A 24,310-nucleotide genomic window follows, 5' to 3' on the forward strand; every position below is an offset into this window, starting at 1 on the left:
GCCTGCTTTGATGAAGTCGATAAAACACGATTGCAACTGGTACTGCAGCAATTTGCTAAGGAAACAACAGTTCTCCTGGCGATATATAGCGCATTGTAGCGTTCATCAACAAACAATTATAACAGTTTGGTATTACGTGTTCTTCTGAGCATGCACAGAGTAAATAATGGCTTACCATGCGGTAGCTTAAGAAGGATGCGGGCGGTGGATGAGAAACTAATAATCACCAAATAGGGGCCTTATAGAAAGGAACACGAAGGGTTTGGCACTACATATCATATCTCATCACGAAGTGCTGGAGAGAGTAATAATCACGTGATATATTCCCGTTGCTAAGCAACGACCATCAGCTTTCGTCTGGGTAACTTGGGATCCTAAACTTCAAATTGAGTGGAAAAACTAGCTAGCTATAAAGCTATCCATATACGCGCATAAAACTTGAAACCTTGACTTTACTGAGTAAAGGACCGGAGTAGCCACTAATTCAGTGTCAGCATGATTAGGTTAGTAGAACTTTTATTTTTCATTTATTAAGGCTTTACAGCACAAGTGCTGAAGGTCTGTAGGACACCTGGTCCTACAGTCTGTTTAAAGTTGTTACGGAAAGTGTGTTTGAAAAGGTGGAGAAAGGAGAAAAAATCCATGACTAGACTTAGGCAGCCTCAAACCTGCAGCCATCCAATTTTAACGCCCGAACGCTTACAGGAGTCTGCCAGGCGGTCAGGATGTTTTCTCCTTGTCAATTTCATGAACTATGCCAGTTGTCACATTCACACACTGAACCAGCACTTCCAAAGACCATGGCCAACACTTAAAGTGTCATGCACCAACTCTATTTGTATTGGACTCAACGGATATGCTTGCATGCTTGTACTGACTCAGCATGTAAAGCATACTCTAGGATGATCTGGGGGAATGTTTCCAAGGTAGCAGATAAGTGACTGAGAGCAATTTTATGTACTGAGTGCTCTATTTTTGATCAACTGTTATATTATTTCAATCTTAAATTCTGAAAATTAGTAGGGGGTCCCCCGGGTTGCTATGCTTATGGGTGCATGTTATCATGGTAATGTAGCTAAGCCACACCTGTGACAAATCCCTACAATATTGACTCAAAAGGATTTCTGGTAGCAATGGTAATTGTCGCAGGAGTATCTCAGACTTATAAGAATCAAAGTAGAAATTTGTAGTTACATTAGCTATATACCACCCCATGTATACAGGGATTCCATTTTGTTTTGTGGCCTTTTCAACAGTCCCTCTTTTATAAATTTCCGTTTTAAAAACTCAGCCATAACTATTATAGCTATAATACAATGCACTACTAACAATTCAGTAGGTTTGATGTTGGTTGGACAACCTATTTTAAAAGCTTTAGCTAGCTCTGAGTCTATTGAATAATATATTGCTTAGTGCATGACTCTGCTCCCAGCGGCTGCAGGTTAAATGTTGATCACAATTGAAATATGTGGAAAGGCCACCCGACTGAAAAGAGTATAGTGAATGAGTGTCTGAACATTGACAATAAATTACAAAAGTTTGCTATTCATGATCTCACAAAGTATAGATTGAATTGATGATTAATTTTTGTGTTTGTTTCACACTTCGTTGTGCTAAAACTCATGAATCTGCCAAGTACTGGTCTCCAAGAGCTAAAATTTTGCTGTATCCATGAAGGTGCAAAGAATGGATGAAACATCACCACAATGAATGGTATCTGGCATGTGTTGTTGTGTATTTTTGCTGGACCCTATTATGAATAATTAGTGTGCAGCATAGAGATACATGATACTGATTATGAGCTGAAGATAAATCAATATACGTTTAACTACAGCTATAGTCTACATTAGTGCTAAAACAATAATTCAGATCATGGTATTTGTATTCGGTTGGCATGACATTATTTGATTCGTTAACGTGCTATTCGAATATTCTTTAGTACTGTAGTACTGTGATCAGATGAATAAAGCCAACATAGAAGCTTGAAATTGTGGTATATTCATACTGAAAATTCATTTTAGAAGAGATAGAAATGGCTCTCAGGCTTTATCTTACTGTCCAACAAAGATATCAGTTTATGCTTAAAGGATAATAGAATAATCAGTCATTTTGTTCACAATTATTTGAATAGTAAAAATTGGTATTAGTTTTACCACTAGTATAGTCTATATGCTATTTAATTCTTACACAGTAAATGTTAGCCATGCAGTGTAGTGGCAGTGTTCACAACATACTGTATTGCAACTGTTGTCAGTTTTTTTTTACTGTATTTCAGTTTGAGTAGGCAGGTGGCCTTTAGGTGTCCTGTATGACCCAGCAATTGTCCAAAAATTGGTCACTCTGTTCAACTACATCACTTTTGGCCATTTTCATCCTAGCAATTTTGATTTCTATGAACCATACTCCTCAAAATCCTTGTATTTTTATGATGACCGAATTGCATAATTTATATCTATAGCTTATGTGCAATTGATGTATAATACATTATTTGAAAATAGTTGAGTGCATTGGGAATTCCAAGGGAAGATCAATAAGAGTGTACAGAAGTAGGTGCATCCCCTTCTAACATGACTTTATAATACACATCAAAGCCATTCACCTTGAACAGTTTAGCTAAGTGATGTTCATGCAACCAAATAATTTAGTGGTGAATGCAAAATGGAAGAGCACAGGGGGCTATCCACCCTCAAACCAAAGAAATGTAGATTGAGATACTCTAATAGAACAGTCGGCACAGAGAATATAAGTAACAAATTTAAATCAAATTGACACTTTTACTGGTGATAGAGAACCATTGATATTTAGCTGTTGAACAGCATTGAGTAGTTCGTGCTATATAGCAAGGTGTTGATACACAGTATGTATGTTTGCTGGAATGTATAAAGTGCCTAGGCCGCCTATATCAGTATTGTGGTGTGGAGTGTGAAGAGTGAGGTATATACTACTCCAGTTTGATACTCTTCCTTCCGTACATGCATGTAAGACCAATGATTCAAAGCATACAAGATCAATGAGGTTTTATATCCATGGCATTGTTTACTTTTACATATTCACGCAAGTACATGAATACACCATGTGAAATGACAATCATGTAAATAATCTTATAATTAATCAAGTACTGGTTAGGACAGTAAAACTCTATACAAACTACTAACATGGCCTCTATTTTACAAGGCTAACACTTTAAAAAAAGCACAGTCATCCTTGACATATTGACAAAATGGGGTGTTTTTGTAAAAGTCTACAACAGAGATACAGTTAACAATTCCCAAACCTAAACCTTCGTCATCATTCTCTACCCTAGAAGCAGAAGAAGCTGGAGTATCCTTGTCATATGTTATCCTTATAACACGGTGATGATCATTGCTAACTTGATTCGTGGCTGTCACTTGAAATTGCTGTTTTAATGGCCATGTCAGCTTCTCATCGTGTTCCCCTTTCATGATACGCATAAAGATTGACAAGTGAGTGCCTGCTCCATTAACAGCCGTAAGCTCATCTTGTAACCTTCACAACGTGTGTAAAAAGCACTGGAAGATATATACTGCTTCACCTTACTTAGCTCTGAAAACTTGACAACAACTGGAAGAACATTATTTACTGGAGATATTGCTGCTAAGGAAGACAAATGAAAATACCATCCTGCACCAACTGTACTTCCACCTGATGAGCCCATTCTACCACTCTGATTCAAGAGTAGACACTTCTCTAAGGAACTAATTCTCTTAAGGGCTCCTTTTAGCTGTTCTTCAGTTTTGGTCATCTTTTGCTGCATGAACATCATATGCTCTTCTGTATTTTTCCCGTTGTGTCTATTTTGGTCTTTACGCGGGAACTCAGCATCACACCCCACCTTGTGATACTCGCACTTAACAATTTCAAGTGGGCACACATTCCTGTGGTCATCCATGTCTTCACGGGGGATGTTTATGATTCTTCCATGAGCCTTGCAATAATTGGGACAGGGTAGGGGTACTTTAAGGCATAGCTTCAAATGTGTACCATCAGCAAAGTGTTCCACATGGCAGTAGGTGCACTCGACTTTACGATGTGAACAATAGTTTTTCTCATGAATCAGCAAGTGTCGTCGTTGTACTCTATCACCACATAAATTGCCACATTCTACTTCTGCAAACTGACAACCATCGTTATCACTAAGGTGGCCACAAATCGAGCTTAGCTTGTCAATCCATCTGCAACCACTCTTCTTATTGGTGCAATAAATATCTAAACTTTTGACTTCTCTATCTATCTGCTTGTTTGGATACGTGACAAACTTTTCATCTCGACACATGGGGCAACCACTACTGGTATCAGGACTGGATCTTCCTTTCCTTTCTTGAGTACAGGACTTACAGAAGACGTGTCCGCAGCACACAGACAGGTAAGGATCTCGGCTAGGACATTGGCATATCACGCAAATCACACGGTCTAGCGGGGTACTGACGAATTCGTACTTATATCCTCCACGAGTTTCAGGGACTTCTGAAGCCATGTACTATCTGAAATATCACATAGAGACGCACAAACGAGAACAGCACCAGTCCACGTGGTTTATCACGTGAATTATATATGCATGCACCGAAAATGCAGCTTGTCTAAAGTGGCATCGCCTGATGTGAGGTCCGAGTCACTGAGAATGTTGAATCATGCAAAGATGAGACCATTTAGCGTGATAGTGCTCCTTCTGGTGCAGTCGGTGGTGCAGGTGGCAGTACACAGAGGTGAATATATAGTCTACGATTCAGTAAAGACTATAATCATAGTGTCTCGAGAGGGATTCAGAGCACAAGAGAGCTCTAGTGCTAGTTCTAGAAAAGGTGATGTTCAGCTGTTTTTTAGTACCTAGCTACTTAGGCTACTAGATTGTCTTACAGATGAAGACCAGCAGCTTAACATGGCTGTACTGATGATTATATAATAGCTATTTCAATCAGCCGTTAGAGATGTTCAACTGGTGGTGATGCTGAAGAAGCATGTGATCAGATGTAGATGATGGAAAGAAAGGTATGATTAGTTATCTTGTTAGTTTAGTTGCCCCACTCAGGGGTGGATCCAGAGTTTGGAAAGGGGGGGGGTGCACTTTGCTCAAAAGTTAAAGAGCAAAAAAAAGAAAAAAGGTCACAGTAATAATTTACCAAATATATTTACTATAAAGTATATAAAGATCTTTATTCAGATCCTTATTCATAGCTTCATCATAGTTAAGCTACACTGCCTCATGAACACTGTGACTGCTTTATTAGAGTGACTGCTCTATTAGAGTATCTCGATCTTGTATGCAATTTTTTCTGAAAGGGATCTTAGTGAAGGAGAAGGGGGGCACGTGCCCCCTGTGCCCCCCCCCTGGATCCACCACTGCCACTACACCTTCCTCCCTAAGTGAACTTTATTTTTTGGGCCCACTTCTATCTTAGAACATTTTCACCTTTTGTGAACATACCGTTTTTATTTGTTTTACGGAAATCACATTGTTCGAACGATAAGCAGGTGGATAAAACAGTGTGTTCCTCGAGGTGTTCCTCATCTTCTCAAGTGATGTTGTGAATTCTACAGAGGTGAACATTTCCTTCTTCAACAAGGCACATCTTTTTGCAACATATGGGTGACTGGCAGAATTACTGAAGCTAGGAGCAAGGGGGTAGCACTCCAATATAGCCTGTACTCTGATCTTTGTCCTCGGTCAAAGTGATAAAACTCGAAAAATAAGCCTTGACCTTTGACTTTTGCTAAAAATTGCACTTGACTCTTGACCAAATTGCAGTATATTTTAGTAAAATTACGTTCACGTTGCTATTCTAAAAGTATCGATCGTGGTATATACTTCACAAAATCGTGCTTGTCCTTTGACCAGCTGCAAAATTCTAGCTTGACTTTTGACTTTCACTTTAACCAAGGATGAAGATCGGAGTACAGGATATATTGGAGTGCCACCCCCTTGTAGGAGTGAAGAAATGAAGTAAGAACACAGCATCACAAGTAGTGAAAACTAGAAACATACATGGTGTCAAAGTTTAAACTGAAATTGTTGGTTAATTGTATGCTCTGAAATTACATGAGTACATTCAGTGCCACTAGTTAGTTTGTTCCCATGAAAGCATAGAGCTACTGAATCATGTCCGTGAACTGAGTGGAATTAGTATTTACTCTACAAGTGTTTGCATCAACTGGGTGAATGGGAAGGGAAGCACTCACTTTCACTAGCTATATGTATAGCTGTGAGAAACTGTATAAGTCAAAACTAATAATGTGGACTGCCTGCCAACCGGCATAGTTTAGAGCCATTAAAATGATGTCAGGAATTGACTGTAATTAGTTATAGTGACTGTTAGTAGTTATTATTGTTATGATGTAATGTATCACGTGTGTGCAGTTAGAGTTCTGAGATAAGTTAACATGGCATCAGCGTAGTATCCACAAGCGTTGGCTTGATCTCACCGCGTGTCCGCTCTCGAGCCTTATACTCATCACCGCCCCCCCCCCCCCCCCCCCCCTGCAAATGGAAATCTATTACAATTAACTTTGAATAGTGCCCTATCCTCAAATAGCATGGTACTCAGTCTCATGGATGCGGCAAGTCAGTGTAACTGGTAAAAAAATTTATCTGATTTTGCTTTAAGGATTTCTAATATGGTTGTAGACTCCTATATAAGACATTGTGTATACTGTATAGTAGCAATGGTAAGGGACTTATTTCAGAATGGCCTTAACCCCTGCACCTAGATTATTCTTCATTGGCCTGCCAGGTTGGGATAAAACTTCATGAAATGTAAGATTAATTTGGTATGGCCTAATTGGGGTCACTTGCCTATTTTGATGAAGTATGGCACAATGGTGGATTTGAAACCATTTTTTACAGGCTCATTATTCTTGATTTAGTGAATGCTTTAGTCTACCAATGTGTCCAGGTATACTGGTAGGGATGGCTTACGGTATGGGCAATCCTATATATACTAGATGAATAAAAAATTAGAAATTTTAAAATGGGAATAGGAATCGCTGAAAAAGCCACCAAACAAGAAGGGATCGCTGGGGTGGTAATGTAAACCACAAATCCCTATTTTGACTCTGTCATAAATATTTAGTTACATGCTCCAGTCATTTTGAAATGAGTCAAAATAGGGATTTGTGGTTTGCATTACCACCCCAGCGATCCCTTCTTGTTTGGTGGGTTTATTCAGCAATCCCTATTCCCATTTTAAAATTTCTAATTTTTTATTCATCTAGTTTGTGTACTTTTTACTTAATCCAATAATGGATTTGTTTTATTGATAATGATAATTATTGTAGATACAAGTCTCTTATAGTCATGTTGTCACATTAGCATCCTAATGCAGAGTTCATGAATACACACCAGATGGTATGATACTGAGCTAGCTACCTGTCACAAGACATGGAACTCTGACAAGTATATAATTATAAGTTAAAATAGTCGGTGGCTGTGCATTTATTGTTTGAGCCAGGACCTTATACAATAAAAATCACATGCAGATTTTCCATGGGTGCATGCATGGACTTAACATTGGCTCACTGGTGCACAGTTGTATTAAATGATAATATAATGTAGTTTGTGCAGCTAGAGTTTGTCATTCGTGTGAGTACTGTTTCCACATGGCATATATACCACAGTGAAGAAATCTATGTTGACATGTGTGAATGCATATGGCTTCCCACAGACAATATGTGGCATCCACAAATAAATTGTTTCACACACCAGAGAGAGGGAGACGTCTTGTTTTGTTAAGACAAAATACAACTTAAGTACAGGGGTCTAGACTCAGGGGTACCAAGCACTGGATAAACAGTACAGGAGCCCTGACAAGACTTACACTATTAAATTACGATACAAAAATAATAATTATAGCATGCAATTTTAGGCAAACTGATAGATCCCAGTCCAGGGAGGCTCTAAAATTAAAAATTCTGTATGAGCAGGAGACAGCAATGCGAGCAGCCTGCTCAAACAGGAATCTTATGGTCTTCTTTGCCACTTCACAAGCATTGGCTACTTGGGCAATTGTGTCTGGCCTAATCTCAATGGAAATAAGATTGACAGACTCATAAGCCAGAAAGCTGAAGGTCATATTGTAAACAGCTATACCGGTCTTCCTTCCTAGCTCTAGCAGCCAAAAGATGTTGCTGGGTATTGGTGGGAATAGTTAGTTCAAACAAACAGATAATTATTGGAAACTAAACAAATGAACAGATGGAATTATTGGAAACTAAAACCAAGTCAGGTCTGCTAAGGGCGGAGGAAAGATTGGTTGGAATAGTGCTGGGAGGGTAGACACTATAGCAAGATATCCTGGAAGGTCAGCATAGAGTTTAAAACTGTCAGGTAAGTGCTGTTGGAGTCCATGAACGAGAACCTGTAGGACTGAATCATGTCTCCAGGTATACCTGCCTTGATCAAGAGCAACAGGACATCCAGTCAAGATATGGTTTGTTGTGGGCTGGCTAGCTAGACAAAGCTTAAGGGTGGCTCATCATTATACATATAGAGTTAGCCTGTAGATTAGCTAATCTGCATGCACACACATACAGTCAGATACTGTGTGGCTGTAATGTTTATTGTACACCATGGGTATTCAGCAGCATGAAGCCATGTTGTTTACACAATGTGGTCAGACAATTAAGGCACTCACAAATAGTTTTAATTAACATGACTAACTGACTCCACCCAACTTGAGGCTTTGCATGGAAAGGAAATGTAACAATAAATAATCTCTGGTATCAGTGCTATTACTTCATTATGTTTCTGTGAGAGAGCACTTGTATGGTCACTTGTATAGCAAATCGCGATCGTGCCCTTACAGGAAGAAGTATACTCACCATGCAGAGACGCTATGCGCGATCTTCTAAGTGTATGAAGCGCTGTTACATCCTTGAGTACTACATTAAACACTACAACTGAACAAAGCAGTCACAAAACAGAATCCTGTAATTTTATTGTTATATGGCTTCTTTAATATACGGAACTGTGCCAATAGTGCATGGCGAAAAGAACTTAGAAAAATTTCGACGTGTGGGGCAGACCTCTCAACTTGGAACTGGAGTTAACCTTAAGACACCCCAAGTGCATGGCCTCATGCAACAGTGGGGTTAACACGCACACGGAATGTCAGCAAGCATGAACTAGCTATACTGCATGCATACTGCTGTTATTCGCAGCTTATTTCTATGCTTTATGGTGTTAATCTACACATAGAATCTAAGCAACCTGGAATTCCAAGCACGGTGTAGCATCACGTGAATCATAAATCTGCTTATTCAGCTTTACTGATTGCCTATCTTTGTGATGATTGTAGGTATCACTAATCCTTTCACTAAGCTTAGGTCCGAATCTGGCCTCCACTCTGGCACATGGTATATTCAAGTCCCACCGTCTATCTTAGTAACCAAGTCCATTAATGCTAGAATAACTTATTTACTACTAAACAAAAACGAGAATTCACCTTACCATGCTGTAATACAGCCTTGGGTTACAGGTTGGCTCCAGTCTTTTATAGATTTGAGCGCCATAAATTTTAAATATTTATCACATGAGTACTATTTCTTATATTAAGTTGACGAAAAGTTTTCGATTGTGAGTTTGAGTTTTATTTATAGGCGAAAACCTTGAGAATTCTTGATATCTGGAGCGTGACCTTGGGAAATTAGCACCTAACTGTGAGACCTTGAGGAGAGGCCCAAAAACTTGAGTCTCACGGTGAAACCGTGAGAGTTGAGAGGTCTGGTGGGGTGGTTCGCAATCTGTGGAATACAGGCTTATTAATAGGTCATGGACACGCAGAAGGACTCAGTGAGCATGGCTATATAGTTTTTAGCTCGAAAAAGTTAATAACTTTTGCTGTACATGAGTGAAACAAAAGAAGAATAATAATAATAATATGAATAATATGAAGATGAACAAAATGGCAAATTTCAGTTTAGTCCCAAATGCACATACTGTTTCCTTTTTACTTGATACTTACTAGTGGACCAATACTCATTGGAAATAACCACTAGACGGTTGTTTTGAGTTGGAGGATACTTTCCAAGGTGGTTTTTAGGCGTACGTTCGATTAGAGTTTTTGCAAAAAACATGGGCGATCCCTATTATGAACCCACTATCGTGGTTCATGATACATGTATATTAATACCATACCTGTTTCACTGCCCATACAAAAGTCTCAATAGTAGCAGTGAAATTTATCCCGTATTTCACTGGTAGCAGTGAAAAAATTGTAATTGCAATTTCATTTGCTAGAATTTATGTTAACAATGTAGCGCCAATTAGTGTTGACGCATGTTTAGTACATAGTGACAAATTGCGTGCATAGCAACGCTAATGCACAGCATGCGTATATGCAGCAAGTATGGTATTAACTGGGAATAGCATGGGTAGCAGTGAAATGTTTATGTGGCCTTATAAACACTGAACATTAAATTTGACACCAGCCTATTATAATGTGTTTTTACTATAACTACATGTTGCGCTGCATTGCTAAAAATCTGCGTTGCTGCTAGCTAACAGTACTATAATATGGCTATATATGCAATGTTGTACCTTATGCTCAGTTCCATATTATCTGAATAATAGAGAGCTTATGGGTGTAAGCAACTCTTTTAGAAGAATTGTTTTTTGGCTGCTTTGCATTAACATATGGTAAATACGTAGTTAATGTAAAATTAACTGTCATGTCAAATAGCTTCTGTGTGATTGCTTGGTTCTAAAGAACCAAAGCATATATTAAAGTATAGTAAATCTAAAATTTGTCCAATGTACATCCAGCAGCAAAAGACTATATTTCTTTACATTTGTTTTAGCTATAATGCATGTATGGGGTTTCAGCAGTTTCAGTCCATTTGATCCTGTACGCGAAGTCTTGTATTGAAAAAGTAAAGCTCTTCTAATATGTCACAATATCGATCTTCTGATATGCATTTTCACAGGCACTGAAGTATGTAGCATGGTGAAAACTTATTTACAATTATTGTTAGAATAATAGTGGTAAGTATCCAAAACAGAACTGAATACTTGCAGTATCATGTGATTAATGTGCACATGATCTGTGAACAAAGCTATAATTATATTGAATAATCTGATGCTCAGCTGTCTCTGTAATTTTTATGTCTTGGTAGAAATGAAGCCTCTTTGTTAACAGTAAAAATGTTTCTTATATAATGTAATTGTTACTTTCTTATCCCTATCTGTGTCGTTTTCTTTACCTTATCAAAGATCATTGGTATAATTTATGGATAGGAAACTAATAAAATAATTAATATAAGTCTATGTGCCCTAAAGGAAAGACCAAAAGAGCCAGTTAGTACTTTGATTTCTTCCGAGATCATAGACAAAGGAAACATTTTAATATATGTTGATGTCCATAGAATGATGTAATCTGGGGGAAGCCCAATGGGTTTCCCTGTGACTAAAAGAAATTCACAGCCCATTACAAGAAAGGACATCAAACAAGAGGCATATATTAAACATTGAGGTGGTCTATTAAATACATACAAAGTTTGAACTAGAACTTAAACTGTAATGGAATTTATCCTTCATATTGTGTATACACAAATACAGATAACTTCTTTCTCAGTATCTTAGTGTGAGACTGACAATACACCCTGAGGGACTCTTAGACATGCAGACAGCTATATCTCTGTCATGGTGTGAGCATGTGTGATTGCTGTAATAGGGTGATTGTTAACCATACAGCAAAATGCGAAAAACATATGCTGTTGACACAATCTATATTTAAGTAGATTGTTACATACTGGTATTCCCTCTATCCATCTTTTACACCATCAGCATTACTCCTGTGTATTATGATATTAAGTTTCAATCATGTCTAACCATTAATGATTACAACGTAGTTATCACTAACACACATAAGGATTCTGGTCACAAATAGGCTCATCAGACTGAGGAAGGGACTGTACATACTAAATAGGATTTCCAGTGACTAGTAGCTATATGCAGACACATACTACAGTAGCAGGATGCTATAATCACTATTACTACTACTGCTTGCTATAATGTCCGCCTTTTCAAACATACTTTCTGTAACAACTTTAAAACAGGCTGTAGGACCAGAAGTCCTACAGACCTAGCACTTGTGCTGTAAAGTCTTAAATAAATAAATAAATAATGTGGCTTGTTTCAGTTACTTTGTATCCTTCATAATTATTAGTAGCATGGCATGTGACATACATATAGCTCCATACAGTTATGAAGGTGTTACTTTGTAAGATATTTGTAGTTATACAGACATAGGATGCAGCTTGATGCATGTACAATGGTGTATGTATACTTATGTGTAAGCAATGCATGCATGTATGTGTTAGTAAACAGTATATGACAATAACAGACATACTGTTACACCCTCAGATCCCCCTTCATACTATGTTAGGTGATGATGAAACTTTACCAAACAATTAATTATAGTACACATACCTAAATTATTTTTGTGGTAATTCCCCAATGGTGTTTTGCCACAAGTTAAGTTATTTATAGCAGGTGAGTCAGCATGCCACATAATGGCACATAAGCACTCTAACTATAATATGAATTGCCAGTGCATTAAATACATCAATAATTTATTTTTTGCTACCAGTAGCATTCATACTACAGAGTGTAATGGATACACTCAACAGTAAAGTTACCTTTGTGGAATCATTACTATGTGCACATGATGTGGGCTGTGTATATAGATAAGGTTATTACATATACGTATATATACATACATGGGGCATCTACAAAGCTGACATGAGCAATTGGTGGTTACATTATACTGTCACATGGTCAGAACGTCCACCACATGGGATATTACCATTTACGTATAATTACAATCACCAACTGCATAGCTTGGTGAAAAGTTTCCACATTGTTCCAACCTCCACTAAACCCACACTGAAATAAAAGTACCTTCTATTCTCAAAAGCAGTACTGAGGCCTCCATAGGATGTTCAACTTGTTATTATAATATATGCCAGTTTATGGTCGTGCAGCTGTCACATTATTAATAGTTACTGTATAGCAGCATTTTAGTACTCAAATGTCTTTAATTTGTTTTGTATATATAATTATGTTGATGGAGTGCCTCTCAGAAAAAAAAGCACAATATTTAGTAGCTACATTTCTCCATGTTGGAAATAGTTCATATTCATATAGGATGTCACATATCCAAGATTGAATACCTTGTAAATAATGTGATGATAAGCCAGCACGAGACAGGTGCAGCACACCTATACATGCATAACAAACATTCCATGATGTTCCATCATTATGTTGTATATGTAAGTGTTCTTTGAGTGAGTTACTCATGCAAGTCCAGTTGGAGAAAAGGAGGTGAAACAGAGATAGAACATCATAAAAGTGATTAATTGAAATCTAACAAGAGACATGGTAGTATTGGTCAGTGGCAATAAATTCAACGTTTACAGAATCGTGCAGCCCGACTTACATCACCTCAACAAACATGACCACATCACCACTTACTGTAATTGATTACAATGGCTTAAGCTTGAACTATTGGTAGTACTTGTGTAATGTATCATCTAATCCAAAACAGCCAAGCTGTAAAAAAAAGTGTGCGGCCCTCAAAAAGGCTATGGTGAAAAAAGATGTGAAATCCAAGGTGGCGGCCAAGAAATGGCTGTGATGGTAGGTTAATGGTAAAAATTGTAATAACGACACTTCAGGTGAATTTTTGTGCCGCTTGGTCTTGGCACAAAATTCACCTAAATTGTCATTATTAAAATTTTTACCATTAACCTACCATCACAGCCATTTCTTGGCCGCCACCTTGGATTTCACATCTTTTTTCACCATAGCCTTTTTGAGGGCCGCACACTTTTTTTATAGCTTGGCTGTTTTGGATTAGATTTCATTTCTTTTTGTATTTGTATACCCCAAAGCCGGCCTATGGCCAGCTTTGGGACTTTTTTAACCTATCTTTTTTTCTTTACCACAGGAAGAAGAAAAGATGAAGTAGATGTACTTTAAATATTTTATCAGTAAATGTACAAATTATATATATAATACATATATTTATAAAGAAATCTCCATGGTGGTTTCTTTTTAACTGAACACTCTACAAGGTGACTTCTTCTTGATGCTCTCTCTACAGGGTGAATTGTTTGTAGCTGAACGATCTACAAGGTAACTTCTTCTAGCTGATCTCTCTACAGGGTGATTTGTTTGTAGCTGAATTCTGTACAGGTGATTTGCTTGCAGCTGAACTCTTTACAGAATGGTTTCTTTGTAGCTGAACTCTCTACAAGGTAACTTCTTCTAACTGATCTTTCTACAGGGCAATTTGTTTATGGCTGAATTTTCTACAGGGTGATTTCTTTGCAGCTGAACTCTCTACATGGTGGTTTCTTTGTAGCTGAACTCTAATTTCTTCTAGCTGATTTCTCTACAGGGAGATTTGTTTGTAGCTGAATTCTGTACAGGTGATTTGCTTGCAGCTGAGCTCTTTACAAAATGGTTTCTTTGTAGCTGAACTCTCTACAAGGTAACTTCTTCTAACTGATCATTCTACAGGGTGATTTGTTTGTAGCTGAACTATCTACAACGTAATTTCTTCTAGCTGATCTCTCTAAAGGGTGATTTGTTTGTAGCTGAATTCTGTACAGGTGATTTGTTTACAGCTGAGCTCTTTACAGAATGGTTTCTTTGTAGCTGAACTCTCTACAAGGTAACGTTCTAGCTGATGTCTCTACAAGGTCACTAGTTTGTAGCTGAACTCTCTACATGGTGGTTTCTTTGTAACTGAACTTTCTACAAGGTGACTTCTTCTAGCTGATCTTTCTAAAGGGTGATTTGTTTGTAGCTGAACTCTCTGCAAGGTAACTTCTTCTAGCTGATCTCTCTACAGGGAGATTTGTTTGTAGCTGAACTCTCTACAGATGATTTATTTGTAGCTGCATGAACTCTCTACAAGGTAACGTTTCTAGCTGATGTCTCTACAAGGTCACTAGTTTGTAGCTGAGCTCTCTACATGGTGGTTTCTTTGTAACCGAACTTTCTACAAGGTGACTTCTTCTAGCTGATCTTTCTACAGGATGATTTGTTTGTAGCTGAACTCTCTACAAGGTAACTTCTTCTAGCTGATCTCTTTACATGGAGATTTGTTTGTAGCTGAACTCTCTACAAATGATTGTTTGAAGCTGAATTCTCTAAATGATGGTTTCTTTGTAGCTGAACTCTCTACAAGGTAACTTCTTCTAGCTGATCTCTCTACAGGGTGATTTGTTTGTAGCTGATCTATCTACAAGATAACTTCTTCTAGCTGATCTCTCTACAGGGTGATTTGTTTGTAGCTGAATTCTGTATAGGTGATTTGTTTGCAGCTGAGTTCTTTACAGAATGGTTTCTTTGTAGCTGAACTCTCTACAAGGTAACTTCTTCTAGCTGATGTCTCTACAGGGTCACTAGTTTGTAGCTGAATTCTCTACATGGTGGTTTCTTTGTACGTAGCTGAACTCTCTGCAAGGTAACTTCTTCTAGTTGATTTTTCTACAGGGTGATTTGTTTGTAGCTGAACTCTGTACAGGTGATTTGTTTGCAGCTGAGCTCTTTACAGAATGGTTTCTTTGTAGCTGAACTCTCTACATGATGGTTTCTTTGTAGCTGAACTCTCTGCAAGGTAACTTCTTCTATTGATCTCTCTACAAGGCGATTTGTTTGTAGCTGAATTCTCTACATGGTGGTTTCTTTGTAGCTGAACTCTACAAGGTGATTTCTTCTAGCTGAACTATTTCTTTCCATAGTTGCATGAACTCCCTACAAGATAACTTCTTCTAGCTGATCTCTCTACAGGGTGAATTGTTTGTAGCTGATCTCTCTACAGGGTGACTTGATTGTAGCTGATCTCTCTACAGGGTGACTTGATTGTAGCTGATCTCTATACAGGTTACTTGTTTCTAGCTGATCTCTTGAATTCTCTTCAGGGTGACTGCTCTATTAGGATGACTGCTCTATTAGAGTATCTCGATCTCGCACTTGCTGCACCAAGTTGGATTTCGTGTTATAATTCCGTGGCTTTAAGTCTGATTCTTCTACACCATTGATGATCCTTTTTAAGATGAGTACTCCATCTGTACAACGATTTTCAAAAGTATTACCCCAAGCAGTTTATCTGGTAGGCGTGGCAAGCAGTCGTTTTTTATTAGCTAATCTCGATTGCGTAATTGTTACACACTGTTGGTTTTTTCGTTGTATCTTCCTGGATTTAAGCTCGATTTCTTTCAAACCACCAAAGGTTTGAGGTTCAATAGTTAACCTATTCACCCACCAATTTTCAGCTTCTTCCCATACGCGGTTTACCCTTTAGGCGTGACAACATATTAGTGTTATTTTTTGTGAATAATCGCTCATAACTCTTTGCCTGTTTATCGTATTCCAGCCAAAGTTGGTACCGAGATGCGTCTTTATACCCCCCTTCTGTGTGCCAAATTTCAAGGCAATCGGATATGGCGTTCGCGTTTTATAGCAGTTTTTGTAAGTGTGCGAAAAGAGGAAGAAAAATAAGAAGACAAATAAGAAGAAAAAAACGAAGAAACTAAGCCAATGTTTGAAGTCGCATATCTCGGGAACGTTTGAAGCGATTTCGCTCAAATTTGGAATGTGTAATGCTGAAGTTGGAGGGCATGTCCACAGCAAAAATCGTCGTGTTTCATCAAGGCATCACAGAGCTACGAAGGTGCGAAAATTGCGTTTTCTTTCTTCCTGTCAATATACTCACGGGTGTTGCGCGCCGGCTTCTGGGCCGCACGACACACTACAGTGTGTCTTGATTATACTTTTATTCTATCCTCCGATTGAGTTTGGTAGCCAATTATCTTATTTCATGAGGGCAAAGCCACACTCTGCCAATCTTACTAGATGTCATCTAAGCATTACGCAGAAAATTTTTCACCATCAGGCCACCCATGGTCATGGACTCTCGCATGGACTACAATGGCGGATCCAGGATGGGGCATTTGGGGCAAATGCCCCCCCCCCCCCCCCCCCCCCCTTCAAGAAATTGCATACAAGATCGAGATACTCTAATAGAGCAGTCAATTACTCTAATAATTGTAATAAAGCAGTCACAATGTTAATGAGGCAGTGTAGCTTACCTATATGAAGCTATATATAGGATTTTATTTTACATAACAGACGTGATGTATTTGGTAAAGGATAACTAGCTATTATTGTTGTGACCTTTTTTTTTTTTTTTTTGGTCTTCAACTGTTTTTCAGCAAGGCGCCCCCCTCTTTTCAAACTCTGGATCCGCCCCTGGACTAGTGGAATTCATTTCATTCACCAACTTTTATAATGACTCAAGGCTTCACTTCGTAAGCTTTAACTAATGTTTGATGTGTATTTACTGAAAGCCAGAGATTTGGCACACAAGCTGAGTGAATCGAACAATTTTATACATATCATATAAAATCATTGGCTGGCAGCCGTACATATACATATTCCCCATATAAGGATACCATTTGAACATCAATCACTTAGCTTAATACTTATGTATTTGATTGATTGATTGGTTGACTTATAATTAAAACTCACAACAATTGGCTAAAGCCATTGCACCTTGTTGGAGTACAAAAAAACAATAAAAAGAAAGACATCAGTACAGTAACAAGAACAATACAATACAAAAAATAACACTACATAATTTCATGCGATATTTGTATTGCAATATCTCCACAACATTAAAAGCCAGTTGGCATATGTCAAAACCTGTTGTACTGCCCTATAATAACTATGGGGCTGCGTCAAATATTTCAGCATAGTAACAGCATAATAATAGGCTGGAGAGCTATGCCTAGTATGTTAGGTGGAAAATAGATTGATACTCCCTAATACAGCAGTCACACTCAACTACATTGTACAAAGCTTAGATAAATACTCTCTAATAAAACAGTTACTTTGTAGTGAAATACTCTAATAGAGAATCCACTGAGTAAAACATTCTAAGACAATCATAAGAAATGTTGCTAACCTAGGAGCATAATGCAAGTATAATAGGAGCACTGAAGAACATAATAGGTGAAAATTTTGAGAAATTCCTGAAAGCATCAGTTTTGGGCAAAAACTTGAGCATGTTTGACTCAGGCCTAATAATAACCTCTGAATAGCCCTATACAATCTGTATAGTTTATGCAGTCATTTAGCAATGTATACCTTTACTACAAATCTTTGACAGTTATGTATAGGATTTCCATTGGATTAGATGATTCAATCATTTTTACCAAAAATTATGATACAAAATATGTACACACACACACACAAGCGAGAACACAAATAATAACAGTTATAATAGATAACAATACAAACTAGCAGCTAAATTACACCAAAAGAAAACAACAAAGGTCCAGAGTGAATGTGTTAAATTTTGATAGCTGAACCATTGCTCTGGCTTCCCTTTTGTCCTGTAAGTGGGGAAATGAGTATTCTGTAGTTTTAGGCTTCACTGCTGTCTGGGCTTTTCGCTACTTTGATCTGCCATTCAATGTATTTATGGAGCATGTTCCTCCATTGGTGTCTTCTCTCTAGGGCTCCACCACCAATAGATCTAGTGAAAGTGGAGTCCCACCTGACTTATTAAGGTATTTGGCCTGTCTTCTTTCATGGCCTTTTTGCGTTTAGTTGTCCAACAAGTGCATTCTTGTGCTGGGGGTGGTTGGCAAGGGCAGCACTGGGAAAAAAAGAACATGTGTTAGCATCAGACTAGGTGTGACCAGTGTCTCACCACTTTTTGGCTGATATAAAAAAAAATTTGAAACCAAACTAAGTGAACATGCAATACTTAGCATGGCAACAATTGATAGAAACAACACTTATCTAACTTTTCTTTCACCTGGAAGTGGAACAGCTTCAAGTTCTCTTCATTTGTATTAAGTCAATTTACATGTCTCTGAAATTATGGCTTTGGCTTAATTTGTAGTCACTTTCAGAACACTCTTTACAGTTTATTATCAAACTTAAATGTAGAGGTTTAAGAGTTGAACAGTATTACAGAGGTGCTTTTTGGTCATGATCAGATCCTTACCACTTCCTTGTCAGGTAGCTAGCTATGTAGCACCTTGCACACAGTAGCATATCAAAAACGTGAAATTTTCATCTGAGGGAGCAGACCCCTCTAGACTAACTGCCTTAACATTGAACCTTACCACTTTCTGATGCTCCTGATTTAGGTGATCATTGCTTTTTCACATCATATGTTGACTGTTGTATTAGAGAGTATTGATCTGATTTTATGCTTACACACTATAACCTTGATATTGTTGCAGTGTGTGAAGCCTGACTTCCATATGATATTTCCATCTCTGAAATGGATACCATGTTTTCAGAAAGTCAGAGCTGATGGTTATGGTGGGATGCTGTTGGCATACTGAAGTATGATATGTAATATCACCCTTGGACTACCATCAACTTCAAATATTTGTTCCTTCTATAGGCCACCAAACAAAGATGTCCAAAGTGTAGAAAGCCAGTGTAATTTAATTACTTCATACTATCCTAATGCTCCCATCTGGCTAGTCAGAGATCTCAACATGTACTGGTAAATGACTGCATCTGCATAGCTTAATTCTTATCCTGTGACTATAGTTTTGTACAGGAATATTTTCTAAAGCAGTAATGAGCGGAAAAACAACACAGTAATATAGACTATATATCTCTGATATGCAACCTATATTCCTATAGCAAAAATTGAGTAAATTGGTTTATACATAGCTTCATGTGTACCTTAATTGTATGTTTATGAAGGAAGAATGTCTTTTGGGTGCATTGTTGGTGTATATATGAGGATAACAGAGATTCAGTGTAAATGTTGCATCAAGAAACTGCTGAAGTACAGTCTGTACTGCAGACGTGTGTCATATACTGTAAATAGTTGACAATACATTTGGCCATACTACTGACATTACACACATACTTTTAAAAATAGAGCAGCAGTGATACTGCATTAAAAAACCAGATTTGACTAATAAATGGCATTTAACTATATGTAATACTGAGGTGAGGCTTGTTTCAACCATAATATACTGTAACAACTGACCATTAGGGTAGTTCACAATTTATATTTATACAAATGTTATTTGTAACCTCAGAGTTATAGGAGTTGTATGAACAATGAATAGTCTATAAAGACTGTGAACATCTGTTATCAACAAGTTATTGTGATTATTCCAAAGTAACATCTACTTTGTTTATGTACAAAACAGTAAATTAAAGCTGTCATCCCCTTATAAAATACTTATTGCAAAATTGAGGCTCTTAATAATTTGTACTAATTATTTCTTTGTGTGCAACTACAGGTATATATAGCATATAAACAAATTTTAAATATTTAATAGTTTAATTAAATTCATGACTCAGCATATATATTACATAGAATATAATAAATTACTGTGTGTTAAAAATGGCATTAAGGTACAGTCTGTTAAACATTATGAATAACACTGCCGGCATGTTATTTATCACAGCACAAGCAGTAAAATCAGTGGCATCATCAGTATCATGTACATCATTGATGTGATGGTGTTTCCACTGGAACGTGTCTGGATATTAGTTTCAACAGTTGGTTCTACACTCCTTCTTCCTTTGGTAGTGGAAGTTACTGGAACTGAGTTAGTTTGACCATTACACACATTTTCTATGAAATAAAATTGATATAAGTATGTAATGTATAGATGATTCTAAGAAATGGGTTGGGGGCAATGGCAGCTCAGATTAGTTGCAATATAGATTGGCACTATTGATTTTAATATTTTCATGTCTTTAAACCATTTTAAAACCTCTAAAATTGGATGTATTAATGTAACTTCTGGTGGTTGCACCCCATACCCATCTGAAATTCTACTTTATAGCTACACTATGCTGTGATACCCCATATGTTAGCTCTAGAATCACCACTGACTTGTGGTATTGATGGTTGAATACTCACCAGCTAGCAGTATTTTCTTTGTGTCTACTGAACTGGATGTGTAGCAGTAGATGTGCTGACATTTCTTTGTGACACTTTTAATAGTGAACACTACCTCACTAGTATACTCATCAATCATATTGTATTGGTATTGATAGTTACAGTTATTTATTACACCAACAAATGGTCTAGGATAACCAGTGGCCCTGCAGCTACCAGTGACTGAAGTGTTTTCAACAACTGCTTCTGGAAGTGTCCACTCTATCACAGGTGGAACTATGCATGTAAAAGAATTATTGTAATCACAAACATGACCTGTACTCACTGCATAGATTACCATCTAGTTAATATACATATAGAATTGTATAGTTATATAGCTACAATCAGTTTAGAATTTCAGTTCCTACCTTCTATTCTAATACAACACTGACGTTGATCAACATCACACTGTTTACTACAACAGTAATCTCCAGCATCACTGAGGCTTGATATTCTCCAAGTGTAAGTGTGTGAACCTTGATGGATAAGATCAGCCTCTCCAGTGACATGATTATAGTGGGTAAAGTTGTATGTCGATCCTCCACATCCAAAATGAGGACACATGAATTGTACCATCTTGCCCATAGATTTTTTTATTGGTAGTACAGCACCTCTTGACTTACTGCACATCCCAGCTATACCAAGGCAACACCTATGTACTATATGTTGTAAACAAAACAGCACCACTAACCTGTAATGGCCTCTTGGAAGGATAAGATAAAGTAGATCATCAGAGACAGTATTTGCAGCCAGCCCATTGTGTAGCTAATGATTGATAGAAAATATTTTCAGCTCAAATCCTTCTTGCTTTAATTTAGTATTAAACTGCTTGCAAAACGTTCTTTTTATAATTCCTTGTAGTCCAGAAGAAGTGATGTCATTATATGGTGGAAAGTTACCCACTGAAATTCCCTCTGTAATTTAATTTGATGTGTGGTGATCGGGTAGGTAAAAACAGTGGACCAGGGGACCAAGGACCCGGGGACCCACGGAAATCCAACTATTTTTAGAACTTTTTACACTTTACAGTATTCTATACTTGTACTAGGTACCTCTACAAGTAGTCTTGCATGGCCAATCCACTTTTTCCCAAGCCTTTTCCCCCCTCGCAGCGTCTCGTACGATGTTTACACCAATTAGAAATTATAAGCGCCTCTGAAAAGTGTCTGAAGCCGACTGCATTAATTACAGGTCACTCGCTATTTTCCCAGAGTATTTGTTTGCACAATGTTTCTAAACTTTAGTAGCTAGGTGACGTAATAGAATAGCATGCTCATTGTGTAGCAGGCGAACAATTACCAGCTAAGCCAAGCTAAGCAAGTTCCAGCAGCTCTTCATACGTCATGATGCATTTGTACAATGCACTACTCTAGTAGCTAGGCGGCATAATAGACTAGTATGCTTACTGTGCAGCAGGCAGTGGCCAATAAACGCAGTCAGCTTCAGACACTTTTAGAGGCACTTATAATTTCTAATTGGTGTAAACATCGTGCGAGATGCCGCGAGGGGAGAAAAAAAGTGGATTGGCTATGCAAGACTACTTGCAGAGGTACCTGGTACAAGTATAGAATACTGTGAGGTGTATAAAATTCCTAGCAGAGTTGGATTTCCGTGGGTCCCCGGGTCCCGGCACTGTTTTTACTTACCCGTAGTGATCAACTCACGCCACATTGTCTCTTAAGGTAGGAGAGGATGGCCAAGATATAGTTAAGCAATAACTAAAGTGGTTGATTAAGTCTAAGTGTGTATATTTAGTTGCAATGATGGATCATTCCTTCACTTGCAGTGATGCAGTTACTGTTCTATTTCTCATCTTTACATAAGACTCATATACATCTGTATAACACCAGTAAACACCTTGCCATGGTAGCTAGCCACTTTAAGTGATAGCAAGTGCAGCTGCAATCAACCAATTCTTGCAGTTGAGGTAAGCATGTGTAAATGATTCTTAATTGCTGTGCGCATAATATCAACTTTACTGCAAAATGTGAAGTTTACTGTGTGTTATTGTTGACATAGCTGATACATTTTATTAGCATCTGCTACTGTGAATAGGGTGAAGTGATACTATTTTACATACATTCATGCTACTAATATATCAAGTTTCAATAGTTGTTTAATGATTACAAAACTGTTATCATTAACACATGTAAGGATTCTGGTCACTAAAAGTCTGTTCAAAGGAAGGGACAGATCAATACAAATTTCCCTGCTCAATAAAACATTACCATCCATGTAGTATATAGCATCCTATAATGCCTGGTATAAATATAATACTGGTATGTACTTGTTTTACTTTGTTAACATGATATACAGCTTAAATGTTCTAGTTACATGTAGTGAAACACACTGTTGCAATGTAGCTATATAGACAATCTAAAATCTAAATACAATTTTATTGGATCCAGTGATGCTTTAAATAAGCATTCATATAGCAATGTGTGTGCATGTGTATGCTGAGTACAACAATACTTCTTGTAATGCAGATAAAGGACAGACTGACTGTTACACACTCAGCTTTTGCATGCACACTCAGCTATCCCCCTTCCCATCCCCTTCCCCCACCTTTCAGCCCCACTGGTGATGAAACTTTACCACACAATTAATCATGTATAGAATAGTTGCATACTTACATAATTTGTGGTGATAATTAAATAATTTCACAATGGTCTTTGGCTACAGGTTGGAGTATTCATAGAAAGTGAGTCAGCATGCTACTATTTACTGTAATGTTATTGCAAGTCAGTGTTACATTACTACTACATGCAAGTACTCAATCCACTTGAAGAGAATTCCCAGTACATGCATGTACAAAGTTGTGTAATTTTTCACTATACTATAGTGACACTCAGACAACAATCATGCCTAATAGTACAATGTATGGATATATTCCAGCTCTTTACTCATCTGTAACATGTCAACTCTCCACAAAGTTATCCAACCAAAATTACATATATCCATGTGGGTGTGCACATGCAGGTAAGGGTGTTAGTTATTGGCACAGCATGCATGTCAAAAAGTAGGATGCCTAAAAGCTGATTGTGATATGAGTGATTAGTGCTGTCACATGATTAGAAAATCCATCACGCAGTGTGTTACCATTTATAGTAACAGCCATGAATGCATATAGCTTAATAATTTTTTTGCCACATTGTGTTAACCTCACCATCTAAGCTAACATTGAAATAGAAGTACCTCTATTCACAAGTGGCAGAACCATAGGATATTTTCAACATGATATCATAATACCATTGGTCATGTGGTGTCACAAATTGCAAGGTGTAGTAGCTATGTAGTTATTTGTAGTATTATACTACCAGAAGCTTATAAGTATCAAAGGTGCAGGTTACTATGAG

General features: G+C 37.6%; 2 protein-coding genes and 1 long non-coding RNA gene across 3 annotated transcripts; 1 reads left to right on the top strand and 2 right to left on the bottom strand.

Annotated features, from left to right (window-relative positions):
• Positions 1-3,167: 3,167 nt before the first annotated feature.
• LOC136248446 (TNF receptor-associated factor 4-like) lies at positions 3,168-4,495 on the bottom strand. The gene is made up of 2 exons (XM_066040227.1): positions 3,639-4,495; positions 3,168-3,507 (listed from the first exon to the last, which is right to left on the bottom strand). Exons 1-2 carry the CDS (start codon positions 4,493-4,495, stop codon positions 3,168-3,170), a joined length of 1,197 nt encoding a protein of 398 aa, XP_065896299.1.
• Positions 4,496-19,276: 14,781 nt separating this feature from the next.
• On the top strand, positions 19,277-19,762 carry LOC136250566 (uncharacterized). The gene is made up of 3 exons (XR_010698578.1): positions 19,277-19,384; positions 19,446-19,550; positions 19,598-19,762. It is a non-coding gene; the product is annotated as an uncharacterized lncRNA (long non-coding RNA).
• A 562-nt stretch (positions 19,763-20,324) lies between these two features.
• Positions 20,325-22,209, bottom strand: LOC136250567 (uncharacterized). Its single transcript, XM_066042779.1, has 5 exons — positions 22,007-22,209; positions 21,646-21,719; positions 21,323-21,589; positions 20,937-21,191; positions 20,325-20,645 (listed from the first exon to the last, which is right to left on the bottom strand). The coding sequence occupies exons 2-5, from the start codon at positions 21,710-21,712 to the stop codon at positions 20,470-20,472; spliced, it is 765 nt and encodes a 254-aa protein (XP_065898851.1). The 5' UTR covers positions 21,713-21,719; positions 22,007-22,209; the 3' UTR covers positions 20,325-20,469.
• Positions 22,210-24,310: the final 2,101 nt, after the last annotated feature.

This window comes from Dysidea avara, chromosome 3, assembly GCF_963678975.1.
Source record: "Dysidea avara chromosome 3, odDysAvar1.4, whole genome shotgun sequence".
Taxonomy (NCBI): Eukaryota; Metazoa; Porifera; class Demospongiae; order Dictyoceratida; family Dysideidae; genus Dysidea; species Dysidea avara.

Excerpts from the sequence above, each read along its gene's own strand:
- LOC136248446 (XM_066040227.1), bottom strand. The coding sequence starts at position 4,495 with ATGGCTTCAGAAGTCCCTGAAACTCGTGGAGGATATAAGTACGAATTC. Across the intron at positions 3,508-3,638 it reads AGTACAGTTGGTGCAGGATG|GTTACAAGATGAGCTTACGG; the intron begins GTATTTTCATTT and ends CACGTTGTGAAG.
- LOC136250567 (XM_066042779.1), bottom strand. The coding sequence starts at position 21,712 with ATGGGCTGGCTGCAAATACTGTCTCTGATGATCTACTTTATCTTATCC. Across the intron at positions 21,590-21,645 it reads CTTCCAAGAGGCCATTACAG|CTGGGATGTGCAGTAAGTCA; the intron begins GTTAGTGGTGCT and ends GCCTTGGTATAG. Across the intron at positions 21,192-21,322 it reads GTGTTGTATTAGAATAGAAG|TTCCACCTGTGATAGAGTGG; the intron begins GTAGGAACTGAA and ends TTACATGCATAG.